Below are 12,569 nucleotides of genomic sequence, written 5' to 3'. Positions count from 1 at the left end.
TTGTATCTTGAAGACCTATCTAAAATTTCATCAAGATCGGTTAAGTAGTTCTCGAGAAATCTTAACCACCATCTTTGAAAGCATAGTTTTGAGAAAAAGGCGTTTAAAGTTTTGAGTGGCAATACAACAGCGCCTTGAGCGCGCAACTTCCCGAGTAAAAACATAAAATAGCCGCAACAGCGCCGTACGGAGTCTAAGTGCCCGCAACAGCGCCGCATCACAGCCGCAACAAATCTGTAACGAAATAATAAAATTGTGATTGCCACAACACTTCCGCAACATCACCGCAACACGGCTGCACTGTCCCGAGTAAAAATTAAATTATTATTTTCTACTGAAAAATAATAAATTTCGATCGACCGCCGCAACACCGCCGCAACACCGCCGTAACACCACCGCAACACCGCCGCAACACTGCTGCACTACCTTCGTTTGGTGGTATACATTAAAATAAAATATTTGTTGATCATTCAAATAGCTAAACTAAATTCTTTTAGTTAACTACGACTTGCAGCGCAGTTGGTAATGTTCGAGACTTTCATGCAGACGACCCAGGTTCGAATCCCATCGCAGTTTAATCATTATATAAAATTTTTCCAGAGTATTTCGATAGGCATGCCGCTTCTGTTCAACCCAGGGGACAGAATTAAAAATATACTTCAATAATACGACTAAAAAGAATCAATAATTTCGCGGTACTTTGGCCTGATTTAAAAATTTTTTTTCGTTTGAATATTAGGCATTTGAATAAAAGGAGATTAAACAATAGGTCTTACGTTAAAATTCATGTTCAAGTTATTTATTAATTAATTATTGTGTAATGAATTAATTATGATGCAATTTTTTGTGAAATTGTAGCTATGCTTTGGCATTGGGGTACAGCAGTGTTGCAGCGGTGTTGCGGCGATGTTGCGGCGACGATTTGAATAACATCAAGCAGCGTGCAGCTGTGTTGCGGCGGTGTTGCGGTTATGCGAGTCGAGAATAAAGATTTCATGTTGCGGCGATTTTATCTTCCAAACGGCTGTAGTGCAGCGGTGTTGCGGCTGTGGATAAAAATTTTATTTTTTAAAAATCAATTTTTATTTTTAATCGGGTTTTTAAAACTGTATCTCTGAAACTATTATTCGGATCGATTTGAAACTAAAGGACAATATTCTAGAGATGTTGTAGAATTTAATAAAACACTAAAAAAAAAATCGATTTTTTGAAACCGTAAAACTCATGCAACCCCTTAAATTTTTATTCATTACATGTTAGAAATTCTGATAATTAAATTCACATTTTTTTTATTTATGCATCCAAAAATTATTTTAACAATAAAAAAAATTCTTTTTCGGAATTTAAAAAAATTGATTACACAATTTAAGTAATTTTCTTAAATATTCTGTATTACTAAATCAAATATAAAATTAAGTGACTTGTAAGTTACATGAGTAACAGAAACTCAAATCAAATTCTTGAAATCAAAGGCAAAAATTAAAAAGAGTAAAAGTCCTGCCTGCATCCAATACCCGATACCTCGTTTTTTGAATAAATTTTCAAATTTCAGTGGGTGAAAAGTGCATAAAATTGTGTGATGCACATGTGGGATATAGGAAAGTCGTGATTGGTTAAACCAGCTGGATATCCGATCAGCCCAGGCAAAAGGTAAAGAGACTCTCGTATTCGTATGAGACTTGAGACCTGAGACTGTTCAGAAGTAAAGGCAGAAGTGCCGGCCGGCCGGCAGTTAGTCGTATATTCAGTTAGTTCAGTTCATCTCTGCACTTTGAGCAACATACAACGAGCTTGTATTTGCCGATACAACATTGCCGATCATATCGGAAACCGCGGTCGTTAATCGTCAATCAATTGGTATTCGTTCCGCTCGGTCTTTTATTTATCTTATTCTCATTCTCATTCGTTTATTTCTCCAGTTATTTCCAGTAATAAATTACTCGTCTTCAAACCCATTGACCTAATACTACTCTTATTCCAATAAGTCAAGATGACTTTACGCGAGGTTTTGCTTAACAATTTACTTTTTTGAACAATTATTCGTATTAATCGTTATCTTGTTTTTTGTTGAAGGAATATTTTTATACTATTCATATTTTACAAGGTAAGTTTTTATTTTTCATTAAAAATTTCATCAATTTTCGTGTATACTTTTTTATATTCTTACAATTTTTTCAATTAAACGTTTAAATTTATTATAAAAAATTGAAAACAATTTTATTGATAAAATTAAAAAAAAAGTTCAAATATCTAAGCTCAATTTTATATCATAATATCAAAAATTAATCTTGGATAAATTTTTTCTTTTTTACTAATCAATAAGAATTAAAAATCTACAGTATAATTTTAAAACAGTGAAACAATCTTGGTATGATTTTTTAATGTTGCATCGTAATTAAATGTTAAAAGAATTTTATATCTGTTAATTAATTAGTCATTAAAAATTTCAAATTCATATAAAATTACCAAATAACAATATTACTGCTGAAAGAAAAGTTCAAATATTTAAGCATGATTTTTTTTTTAAATCGCATTAAAAATTAATCGTTGAAAACTTTTATTTTTATTGACTAATATGTCAAAATTAAAAAAATAATAGTACCACAGGTTAAACAAAAAAGGAATTTTCATTTTCTGTTCACTAATTGATATAAATTACAAATTTGTGAAAATAATTTTACAATAATTAAAAATAAAATACTTTTTTTTTCTATTCATTTATTACTAAAATTTCTAAAGTTGATAAAAAATTATTGTAGTTTTTAAAAAAATGCAAAAATCTAAATACAATTTTTTTAACATTGCCTCGAAAGTTAACTATGGAAGATGGAAAAATTATTTTTACTAATCAATAAAATTGAAGAATTAACAATCAGAAGAAAAGTATTTATCGATATGCGAAACAACGTAACAATCTCGTCGAAAAAAAAAAAAAAAAAAAAAAAAGGTAAATAAGTGCAATAACATAAAAAATAAGCGAGTATTACACTCCATGGTAACTGGAATTCTTATCACGCGTGACACAACTTGGCATTTTTATATTTATTTCTCAAAGATAATCCTTAGGAATTCTACAGCAGTTCGGATAGGAGGGCGTACAGGTGGTTCGTCGTGCATAGTAATGATTGAAGCTAATAAATAGGTCATGGATTTCGGACATGGTCATTTCTTTTTCCTCCAAACGGTCGTTTAAATTTTTAATCATTCAAATACTGAGAAATAAAAATTAATAAAACAAGAATGTGTGTGTATTGGCAATAGGAACAGATTTTAACCAAGTTTGTGTGATGGTGAGCCATCTTTCACACATGTAGTGAGGATGTGAGCGTATAAATAGAAATGTGACTGTCGTGAGAGTTAGATATGAGAGCATGAGACGAAGCGATCCAGTATGGGGCCACGCTGTCTCGTGTAGTGAGTCTCCAAGAAGAAGAACGGATTGGATCTTTCATCTCTACTCTTGTTGTCTTGGCTTTTGGATCAGAGATACTTTCAGGCTCGTGCTCGGGACTCACATGCCAAGTGTACCCAATAATTATTTTTTTATAAATTGTTTTTTTTTTTTTTTTTTATATTCTTCGAATTTTTAATATTCACATCAACACTATACGCAACAACAACAACAACAATAACAATCTTTCCATTATACAGAATTTTAATCCTACATGTGTGATTCACAATACATTTGTACATCATCAATTTAACCTTTTTTTCTCATCAGCCCACCTGTATCGCTAATGGGAACAACGATGAGTTTCCGGGATATTGAATACATAAATTAAAATATAAATAATACCGAAAAAAAAAAGAATAATAAATAAATAAGAAGATGAAGGAGAAGGAAGAAGACGAAGGATAAAAAATTAAAAAAAAAAAAAACTAACATAAATAAACATTTACTTCCTTAAGCCGAGGATGAAGTAAAAAAAATTACGAGACATTTCACATTACTCAATGGGACACACACATACTGCAAATATTTAGTGAAAGTGGTCCATGATTTTTGAGTGTGGGAACAGTCGGCTTGGGCACAAGTCGTGCCAATTACTTGATCATATAGCTCGGAAGATCTTGATTTTCCGCGGGCTCCAAGTCCGAGGGTAATTGTATGGATCCTTTTTCTTTCTTTCTCTTAATATATTTATCGTATGAGACTGAAACTGAAGGGGCTGAGAACGCGTTTTAAAAGAGAAGATCAACGCCCGCAGCGTCGTCTACCGTTACCACGTGCTCGGTTATCATATAAACCATTGTGAACCAATTTCATTTACATTATGTCGTGTAATTCCTCTTAATCATTTACATTCTCGGATTTTTTCATTCACTCATTACTCCCAATTATGCTCATGGAACTTTCGACTGTAAATAGATGATTTAGCGGAAGTGGGAAGGTGTCACGCAGTGATTTAGATTTTTTATACGTGACTATTTTGGTTAAATTTTCGAAATTTAGCAGTGGCAGTGAAAAATTTTACCAGAACGGAATTATTGTTAAAAGTATTTATTATTTTATGAAAAAATAAAAAGTTAAGGTTTTGATCGTTGAAGGAAATAGCAGGGGGAATACAAAGTATTTTAAATTATAAATTTTCAATTATAAACAACTACAAAAAAGTGCAAAAATTTTAATCTCTTAAGTATAGTGTTCTATTACAATAAATTTATTAAAAAACAACAAAATTTTATTTTTGTCTTCGCTAGTGCTAATTGACAACACATAGTCATTATGGTTCAAATAAAAATGAAAACAATTTATCGAACCATGAGTAATGTTTGAAAAATTATCTTTTAATTCGAAAATAAATGGAAAAAATATTTAAAAAATTTATAACTTCTTTTTTAAAGTTATAAATTTTATAAATTATAAGTCTTCGATTAATACTTTAAACTTTTTTATTTGCACCGTAAAATGGAAGATAACATTTGATTTCAGTTAAAATATACAGTAAATCAAAAATTACATTTTATTAAAAAAAAAAATATAACAAAACATTTGACTATTTTTTCACAAATATTTAATAAAAATAAGAACTCCATAAAATTTGAAAGTAGGAGTCATTTTTAAATCACAAATAGTGATTTTCGTGAAAAAAAAAAGAATAATTACCTGGTTTCTCTTAGAGTTTCCCGAACACCTTGAGATTTGGAGTCTCTCAAGATTATGATACATATATTAGTGACAAAAGCGTGGAGGAATCGATTGACGTTGTCTAATGAAGTTAATAAGTCGTAATCACGGGGCTTAAGGTGAAACCGTGCGACTAGGTGGTAAATCCATGTCTAAAGACTTTCTCATAGTAGCTGCTTAGGTAGTCAATGCGATTTCGCGCTCGCACTTCAGTATATGATGGCTTCTAGTGTAGTGTAGTGTAGTGTAGAGTAGAGTAGTGTATAATAGTAAACTTGTTCTACTCAAGATCGTTAAAGTATAGCTTGCAAGGTCATCATTGACAGTCTTAAAATATTGATATACTTTATTACCAAAATTACCTTTGTTGTCCATAAATTTTTTTAACCAATAAATTTGTAATAATCATTTTAAAATGTCATTACATTGTATTGATCTTAAAAAAAAAATGAAATTATTTGTCATGTTACAGATATAGTAAAACAATGTATCAGTCAAGATGTCTCACAATTTTATTCTGCTGGACAATTTGTCAAAGTTATTCTCAGCCGTTTGACGTCAAGATGAGTAAGTTATTAAAATATTAAACGTTTGTCAATTTGCGATATTAACATAAGCATTGACATTAACATTAAATGATAGTGACGGTAATAATTTAATTTGTTAGCTAAAGAATAAATGTTTTAATCTTGAAGAAAATGAAAATGGAAAATAAGCGTGATTTGATGTGTCGTTAACTTGAGAAGTAGATACACACGTTTGTAGATGCGCGTCCTCGGGTCAGTAGGTCACACTCCACTTGGTGCTAAGAGACCTGACATCGTCACACGTTCCCAGACTGTTACTACATGTCGGGTATCAACCATGTACCGGAGTCAATGAATATGTCACATTGTTTATACAATCATTATTCCAAGTCCCATCATCATTATAATCTTAGGAGTACAAACAGTATATTACAACCCAAGGCCGGGGCGGGGCGGGTATAAAAAAAAAATAAAAGTTAATTAATTGAAAAAAAATGTTATTTTAAACTTTACTAACAAATGCTCTGATTAAGAGTGATATCATGCACAGAATTTGTCACAAATATTTAAACTCATTCTAATTACAGAATTTATTTTTTTAAGTTGATTAAAAATTAGTTTTTAATTAGAATTCGACGGCTAAGAAAGATTGAAATTAAATTATTACAAGTTTGTAGAGTACATGGATCGTTTTATAAACATTGCTTTACTAACTATCAAAATATAAAAAAAAGCAAATAAAATTCACAAAACTATTATGTTTTATTTTTTAAACTTTTTATATAAATTATTTGTGCAGTATTATTATTAAATAGTTCATTAACAATGATTTAGTTAAAAATTATTTTTATTTTTTTGACATTTTTTGGTTAGTTTATGCGCTGACATGTTACATACAGACGATGTTGTGACTGTTATATATACAGTTGAAACTCGCTGTATAGGCCGGTCGCGCCACGAAAATGCGAAAGAAAGCGAGGTTCTGTGCTGCCGAGCCAAAAAATATGCGTAGCGGGCATGCGTTAGAGCAGGCCATAAAAGTTGCTCTTACTGGAGTAAATTGCTGCCAGGAAGAGCGTACTTTCGGCTAGGAGAGCAAGAAAAGATTATTCAATACAATAGTTTAATAATTTTATTAAATGTATCGAAGCTATTTCACCTCCTGCATTGAAAATTGTAGCGAATGAGCATATACTTCAAGGTTCTAACGCACAAAGATAAATCGTATATACCATGCATGAATAGATTTTTCGTAGTAACACTGAGAACCTTTCAAGGAGAAATTTTGCTGCCGATCAATTCGAAAAACCTTCAAAGATTTCAATTAAGAAGTAAATTACATTAAAATTGCAATTTCGAAGAAAATATTGTATTAAGGTAGTTGTAGCGTGGTAGGCATTTCAACAGAAAATTATGAAATTTTTTTTATTGAAAGATAAATATATTAATAATTCACTACCAAAATTTCAGATCAATTGACCGCACCGTTTTTGAGTAATTAATTTTTGAAATTGCATCTTTTACACGTAGCGGTATAGAGAGATGATAAAGTTAGTATGAAATCTTTGGCCCACTCGAGTGGTATGGAAGATTTCATACTAACTTTACCATCTCTCTATACCTCTACGTGTAAAAGATACAATTTCGAAAATTAATTACTCAAAAACGGTGCGGTCAATTGATCTGAAATTTTGGTAGTGAATTATTAATATATTTATCTTTCAATAAAAAAAATTTCATAATTTTCTGTTGAAATGCCTATCACGCTACAACTACCTTAAGCTTAATTTAAACATTGCCGCCTAGAATTTCGAAAAAAATCAATATTATTTTTGGCAAATTTCGAAAGTATACACCTTGAAGAATATTTCGAGTTCTAATCAATCAGTTTATTTAGATTTTGACGGTTACTTTCTTTAAAAATCTTTCGAGTGCTCTTAGAAGATTTGTGAAATTTTTTTACTACTTCTAAAAAGTTCGGAAAATTAAAAAAAGGTCAAAAATTTTCAGTAATGATTACCATTACAACTAAAATTTTCTTAGTATTTAATAATAAACTTATAACTTGCGATTTGAAGAATTATGATTCTAGCACGACTCGCAATCAAAAGCATTAGAGAGTTCTTTATGTAATAAAAATTTTTTTTCACCTCTTAATAATTATTTTTATTATTATACTTTTATTAATTGAGAAAACTAAAATATTCTGAATGACACAGTACAGATGTAGTTTGATGAAGGTTAATTCTGTTATTTAAAAAAATAAATCACGATTATAGAAACGAAAAAAAAAAAAAATCGTCAAGAATTTTTCCTGCCAAATATTATAAAAATATGCAAAACTTGAAAACACAACTTAAGAAGAAATCTTTTTTTTTTTAACTGACTCGTTTCGTCAATAACATTCATGGTATCGTAAATGGCTATCTAACTCGATGTCGTTCAGTTATAATTAATAGCAAGCTAATAAATTTTATCGGTTTTCTCTACAATGGCAAATATGGATAATTGTTTTATGCGCATTCACATTAATTCCAACTAGTGCTCAATTTAGAAATAAAGAAAATACCGCGAAATATTTCAAATATAAATTAGGTGAATTACTGTCAATAATAAATTGCACGCCTTATAGCGCGAATTGCGTGAGGTTGTGCTTTACACCCGACTCGTCAAGGTTAAACAATTTTGTGATCTTCAAATGCCTTTGTCACAACCATATTGCACTTATACAATAATATAAGTAGATATACACTGAGAAAAGGTTTAAATTAAACCATCTTATACTTTCTAAAATCATGTCATGTTGCTATTTTGAAAAAAAAAAAAAAAAAAAAAAAACGGTTCGAAAAAATTTTATGTGGACGTCCTGATGTCACTCCATTGTGTATGTACCAACGATTACTCTCGAATAAATTGATATTTCGAGACCGGGCTTTTTTTATTAGTTCAAGAATTTGATAAACTGTGCCGTATTTCTTATCAGTAGCCTAGCTTACACATTTTTTTTTTAATTAAATTTTTATTCAAATTCAGTATGATACACACGTACAAAAACAAATGAACTTTTCTTATTTCTCTCACGTAAAGACTATGGTGCCACTTAATCAAGCTAGATTTTTTATACTGCGAGCGCATATGACATGAAAAACAGGCGCCGATATTCAAAAAATAAAAAATACTCTGTAAGAAATTATTTAATTATTACTTTTTTTTTTTATAATCAATCACACAATTTATTTTTTTCTTAAAATATAAATGAGCGTTTTGGGGCGTGCTCTTTTGAATTTTCCAAACTTTTTTCCTTTTTTCTACGTTATCAATCAGCAATAAAATGTCTTTTTTATTAAAAAATAAATGAGCAGTATAAATCATACACTTTTAAATTTACCAAACTTTTTTAATCTGTTATTTGTCTCAATCCCCGTTATTAGAATCGACTTTACTACCTCACACTAATTCAATTTCTCATTAAAAATATTCAATAATAATTTTCAGAATTTTTTAATTCTAGATTCCAATGACACCAACAAAACAAGAATATTTTCCCCCCGGATGGATTACGACGAGTGGACACCGTTGGGCCGTGGAGATCCTTTAAAGAACGATCCTACATTTGATTACGTCCCTCCAGTTTTGGACCGTGTTCAGTACTGGCTAGACACCCAAACTAGCACCGAGGCTTCATCAAAACGCGACATTCTCATCTTAGGAGTCACTGCCAAGAAGACAAGCCCGAAGATACCTGAACACTACCTGAAATTTGCCGATTCTCCAAAACTGACTCGAATCCAAGAGTCTCAAGATGGTTTCCGGAATGATTTCACTGGGAGCACGGGAGCGGAACCTCCCAAGCTAGTAAGGGCTACTAAGTTTCGGACAAACATTAACGTCAATGGAAACTCCATAGACTTCAGGAATCAAAATCGGATCCAATCACTCCCAGCCAGTTACTATCCAAGCCCTTACTACAACGAAAAATCCAAACCCTACACAATGATGATGCCGCCGCCAATAACCCAGAAGTCTCAACCGAACCAATTCGGATCTCTGAATGAAGAAGTAACTGTTGGTTTTCGACCAGGACATCTAAGAATTCCTCAAAAAACTCCGCTGTCAACTTCACTAGCTTTCGATAAATCAAATCTAATCTACCAATCCACCCAAACTTTGGATCCTTGGACGGGCAATTCAGAGTCATCGATAAACACGTGGCTCAACAACGACAAGTATGACGATCACTTCGACCATCACGCAGCAGCATCTTCTAACCACCAAGTAATTGTGGGGCAGAACACCAACATAATTGTCGATGACAGCCAGAAAAACGAGCAAGTTGTCGTCGGAAAGAAAGAAGTTTCAATCGAAGAATCAAATATGCTTAAAAACAAAACTGCTCCCGAAACACACGTGGTGTTACCGAACACTTCTACTTCTGAGGAAAGTGTCACAGTCACAGTTGTCATGCCGACAAATTATAAGTCCAATGTTTCTGAGGAAAATGAATCAACTACCACTGTCTTCATGACAATACCCACACTGTCTACCACCATCACGACAATGTCTACTCCGATTCCAATCCAATCAACAAGGATTCCATGGCGACAATCAAAACTTCCTCCCCGAGTGTTTCCACGGCGACCCGGACATCCAGAAATGAAGCACATTCCCAACCATGAAATAATCCATCAAATGCCGCTGCAAAAGCTGCCGCTAACTTCAATGCAAGCAACAACAACTGTTGATCCACTGCGACGGCAAGTTTTGGATAACTCAGACATTAAATCACCGTTGGCAGCTATTCTGACTCAGGAAGATTTGATGAGAATGACTATGACAACTTCAACTACTTCTGCTGCTCCTACTGCTCCTACTGCTGCTTTTACTCCATCTACTAGGAACCCTTTTGAAAAATCAACTACAGCTGATCCCCCGACAACGATATTATCCAATGAACAGAGCAGCAACTCAGTTTCGTCTCATACCAAGCAGCCGATCCACAAACCGATGTATCTGATAATTCAAGGCCACTCGAAAGTGAAGACGTACAAACCGACCGTTATTAAGCACAGTTTTCCTCCTGACAATGCTATTGCCTCGAGGTCTAAAATGATGACGACCATTCGACCTATCTCAAAGTTCGAACAGTTTGTTAATGACAATACGAGGGTTGCACCGACAACGCTGCCACGAAATACTGAGAATAATCAGGAGGTGAAAGCTACTAAGGAGAAACGAGTCGAACATAACAGTCTGCTCAGTCTTGTTAAGAGCGGCTTGAGTGCATTGACTGCACCACCACTAACAACTTTCAATTCAGCGACTATTGATCAAGATAACACCGACATTACTTATGATGATGATTTATTGATTAACAATTGATTAACTATTTATAAATCGTTTTAAGTGTTTAGAGGCTTTATTGCTATTAATTTTATTGGATGTGCCAGTGTCAGTATAACTATTTATATTTATATTTATTATTATTTATTTATTGTCAGTTTAATTGATTATTTATTATTCTTTTGTTAGATTTAATTTGTAATTTATTAACACTAGTCTTACGTATACGAGTTACCAAACATAGTTTAAAATATATATTTATATATAACTTACTTTTAAGCGTTAAATTTCGTGCCGTACTTATTCTTTCTTTGTTGGAAAACTTAATAGTTACAGTTTTTATTTATAGTAAAGCTATTTATTTATATACGTAAATAAATTAATTTATTAATTATTCAATTCGAATGTTGAATTGTTTTTATTATAGATATAAATATCAGTTATGAATTACTCTCGTAAATTTTGGATTTTAGGTTACTCTCACGTAAGTGGCTATGATATCATCCTGTACGATACTATAGAGTGATACGTCAGTAAAACGTCATTTACTACGGTGCTACAATGCAATATAGAACTGAATATCAAAGGTGCGCGCGCAAGCTTACGTAAGAGTACTCTCATCTTTTTAAAAATGTATAGTTAAGAATATAGAATAGGATTTTTTTTAATTGATTTATTTTTTATATATTTTTAATAATTATTATGGCATGTTGTTGGATGTAAATTGAACTAATTGTATATTTTTAGTGCCTAAAAAAGTATCACAAACGTTACAATTACCAATTATTTCATTGCAACTACCAATGAATTAATTTTAGAACCACATGTTAATTAATCAAAATTTTATTTCTAAGTTTTTAATAGTAATAATTTAATCTTATTTATAAACAGAAGAAAAATCAAACATTTTATTATATACTTTAGATTTTATACTTTTAAACGTTTAATTTGATAAAAATTTCGATTTTTACAATCATATGATGCACAGGAAAAATTTTTTTGTAAGAATTACAATTAAAATCATAGTCATGGTGGGACATTGCGTAAATTGTAATCAATTATTATATTTTAAATAGAAACTGTTAAAAAGTTCATGTATTTTCTAGTAAACTGTAAAATTTGTGGTTAATTAAAGTAGAATTTTATGGTAGGATACGGTAAAATTTTGTAAACAATCATTTCAGTTACTGACAAATAGTAAAGTTATAAAGTCCTTCAATACAATTAACGTAATTTTAATAGTAATTCAACAAACATTTGTTCCCGAGTATAAAACTTGGCGCTTTAAATTTTAATTAGAAATTTCTATAAAAAATCAAAAAACGAAAAAAATTGTTATAAAACAAAAAACATTGACTTGAATAAAAAAATTCAGAATGAAAAAAAATCGTTTAAGTTCATTAAATATTAAGTACCTGACAGTTGTTATTTATTATCTTGATAAATATTTATAACAAAAAAAGAAAAAGTTAATACTTGTAATAAAGAAATAATAATAAATTTATTTATTATGAATTTATTGTGTTTCATGTGATAAATATTGTATAATAATTAATTGCAATGAAACGGCCGGT

General features: G+C 31.1%; 1 protein-coding gene across 4 annotated transcripts; it reads left to right on the top strand.

The window, feature by feature from the left end:
* The first annotated feature begins 1,999 nt into the window (after positions 1–1,999).
* Positions 2,000–11,139, top strand: LOC123270605. Of its 4 annotated transcripts, none has more exons than XM_044736735.1 (3): positions 2,000–2,104; positions 5,601–5,695; positions 9,167–11,139. In XM_044736735.1, exons 2-3 carry the CDS (start codon positions 5,614–5,616, stop codon positions 11,032–11,034), a joined length of 1,950 nt encoding a protein of 649 aa, XP_044592670.1. In that variant the 5' UTR covers positions 2,000–2,104; positions 5,601–5,613; the 3' UTR covers positions 11,035–11,139. The 4 variants fall into 4 exon arrangements, with proteins under 4 accessions (XP_044592670.1, XP_044592667.1, XP_044592668.1 ...); XM_044736732.1 differs by lacking the exon at positions 2,000–2,104 and adding an exon at positions 3,982–4,100; XM_044736733.1 differs by lacking the exon at positions 2,000–2,104 and adding an exon at positions 5,316–5,440 and having other exon boundaries at positions 9,167–11,138.
* The last annotated feature ends 1,430 nt before the right edge of the window (positions 11,140–12,569 follow it).

The sequence above is a fragment of the Cotesia glomerata genome, linkage group LG8, assembly GCF_020080835.1.
Source record: "Cotesia glomerata isolate CgM1 linkage group LG8, MPM_Cglom_v2.3, whole genome shotgun sequence".
Lineage (NCBI taxonomy): Eukaryota > Metazoa > Arthropoda > Insecta > Hymenoptera > Braconidae > Cotesia > Cotesia glomerata.
This window is presented reverse-complemented; position numbering and strand designations above follow the sequence as displayed.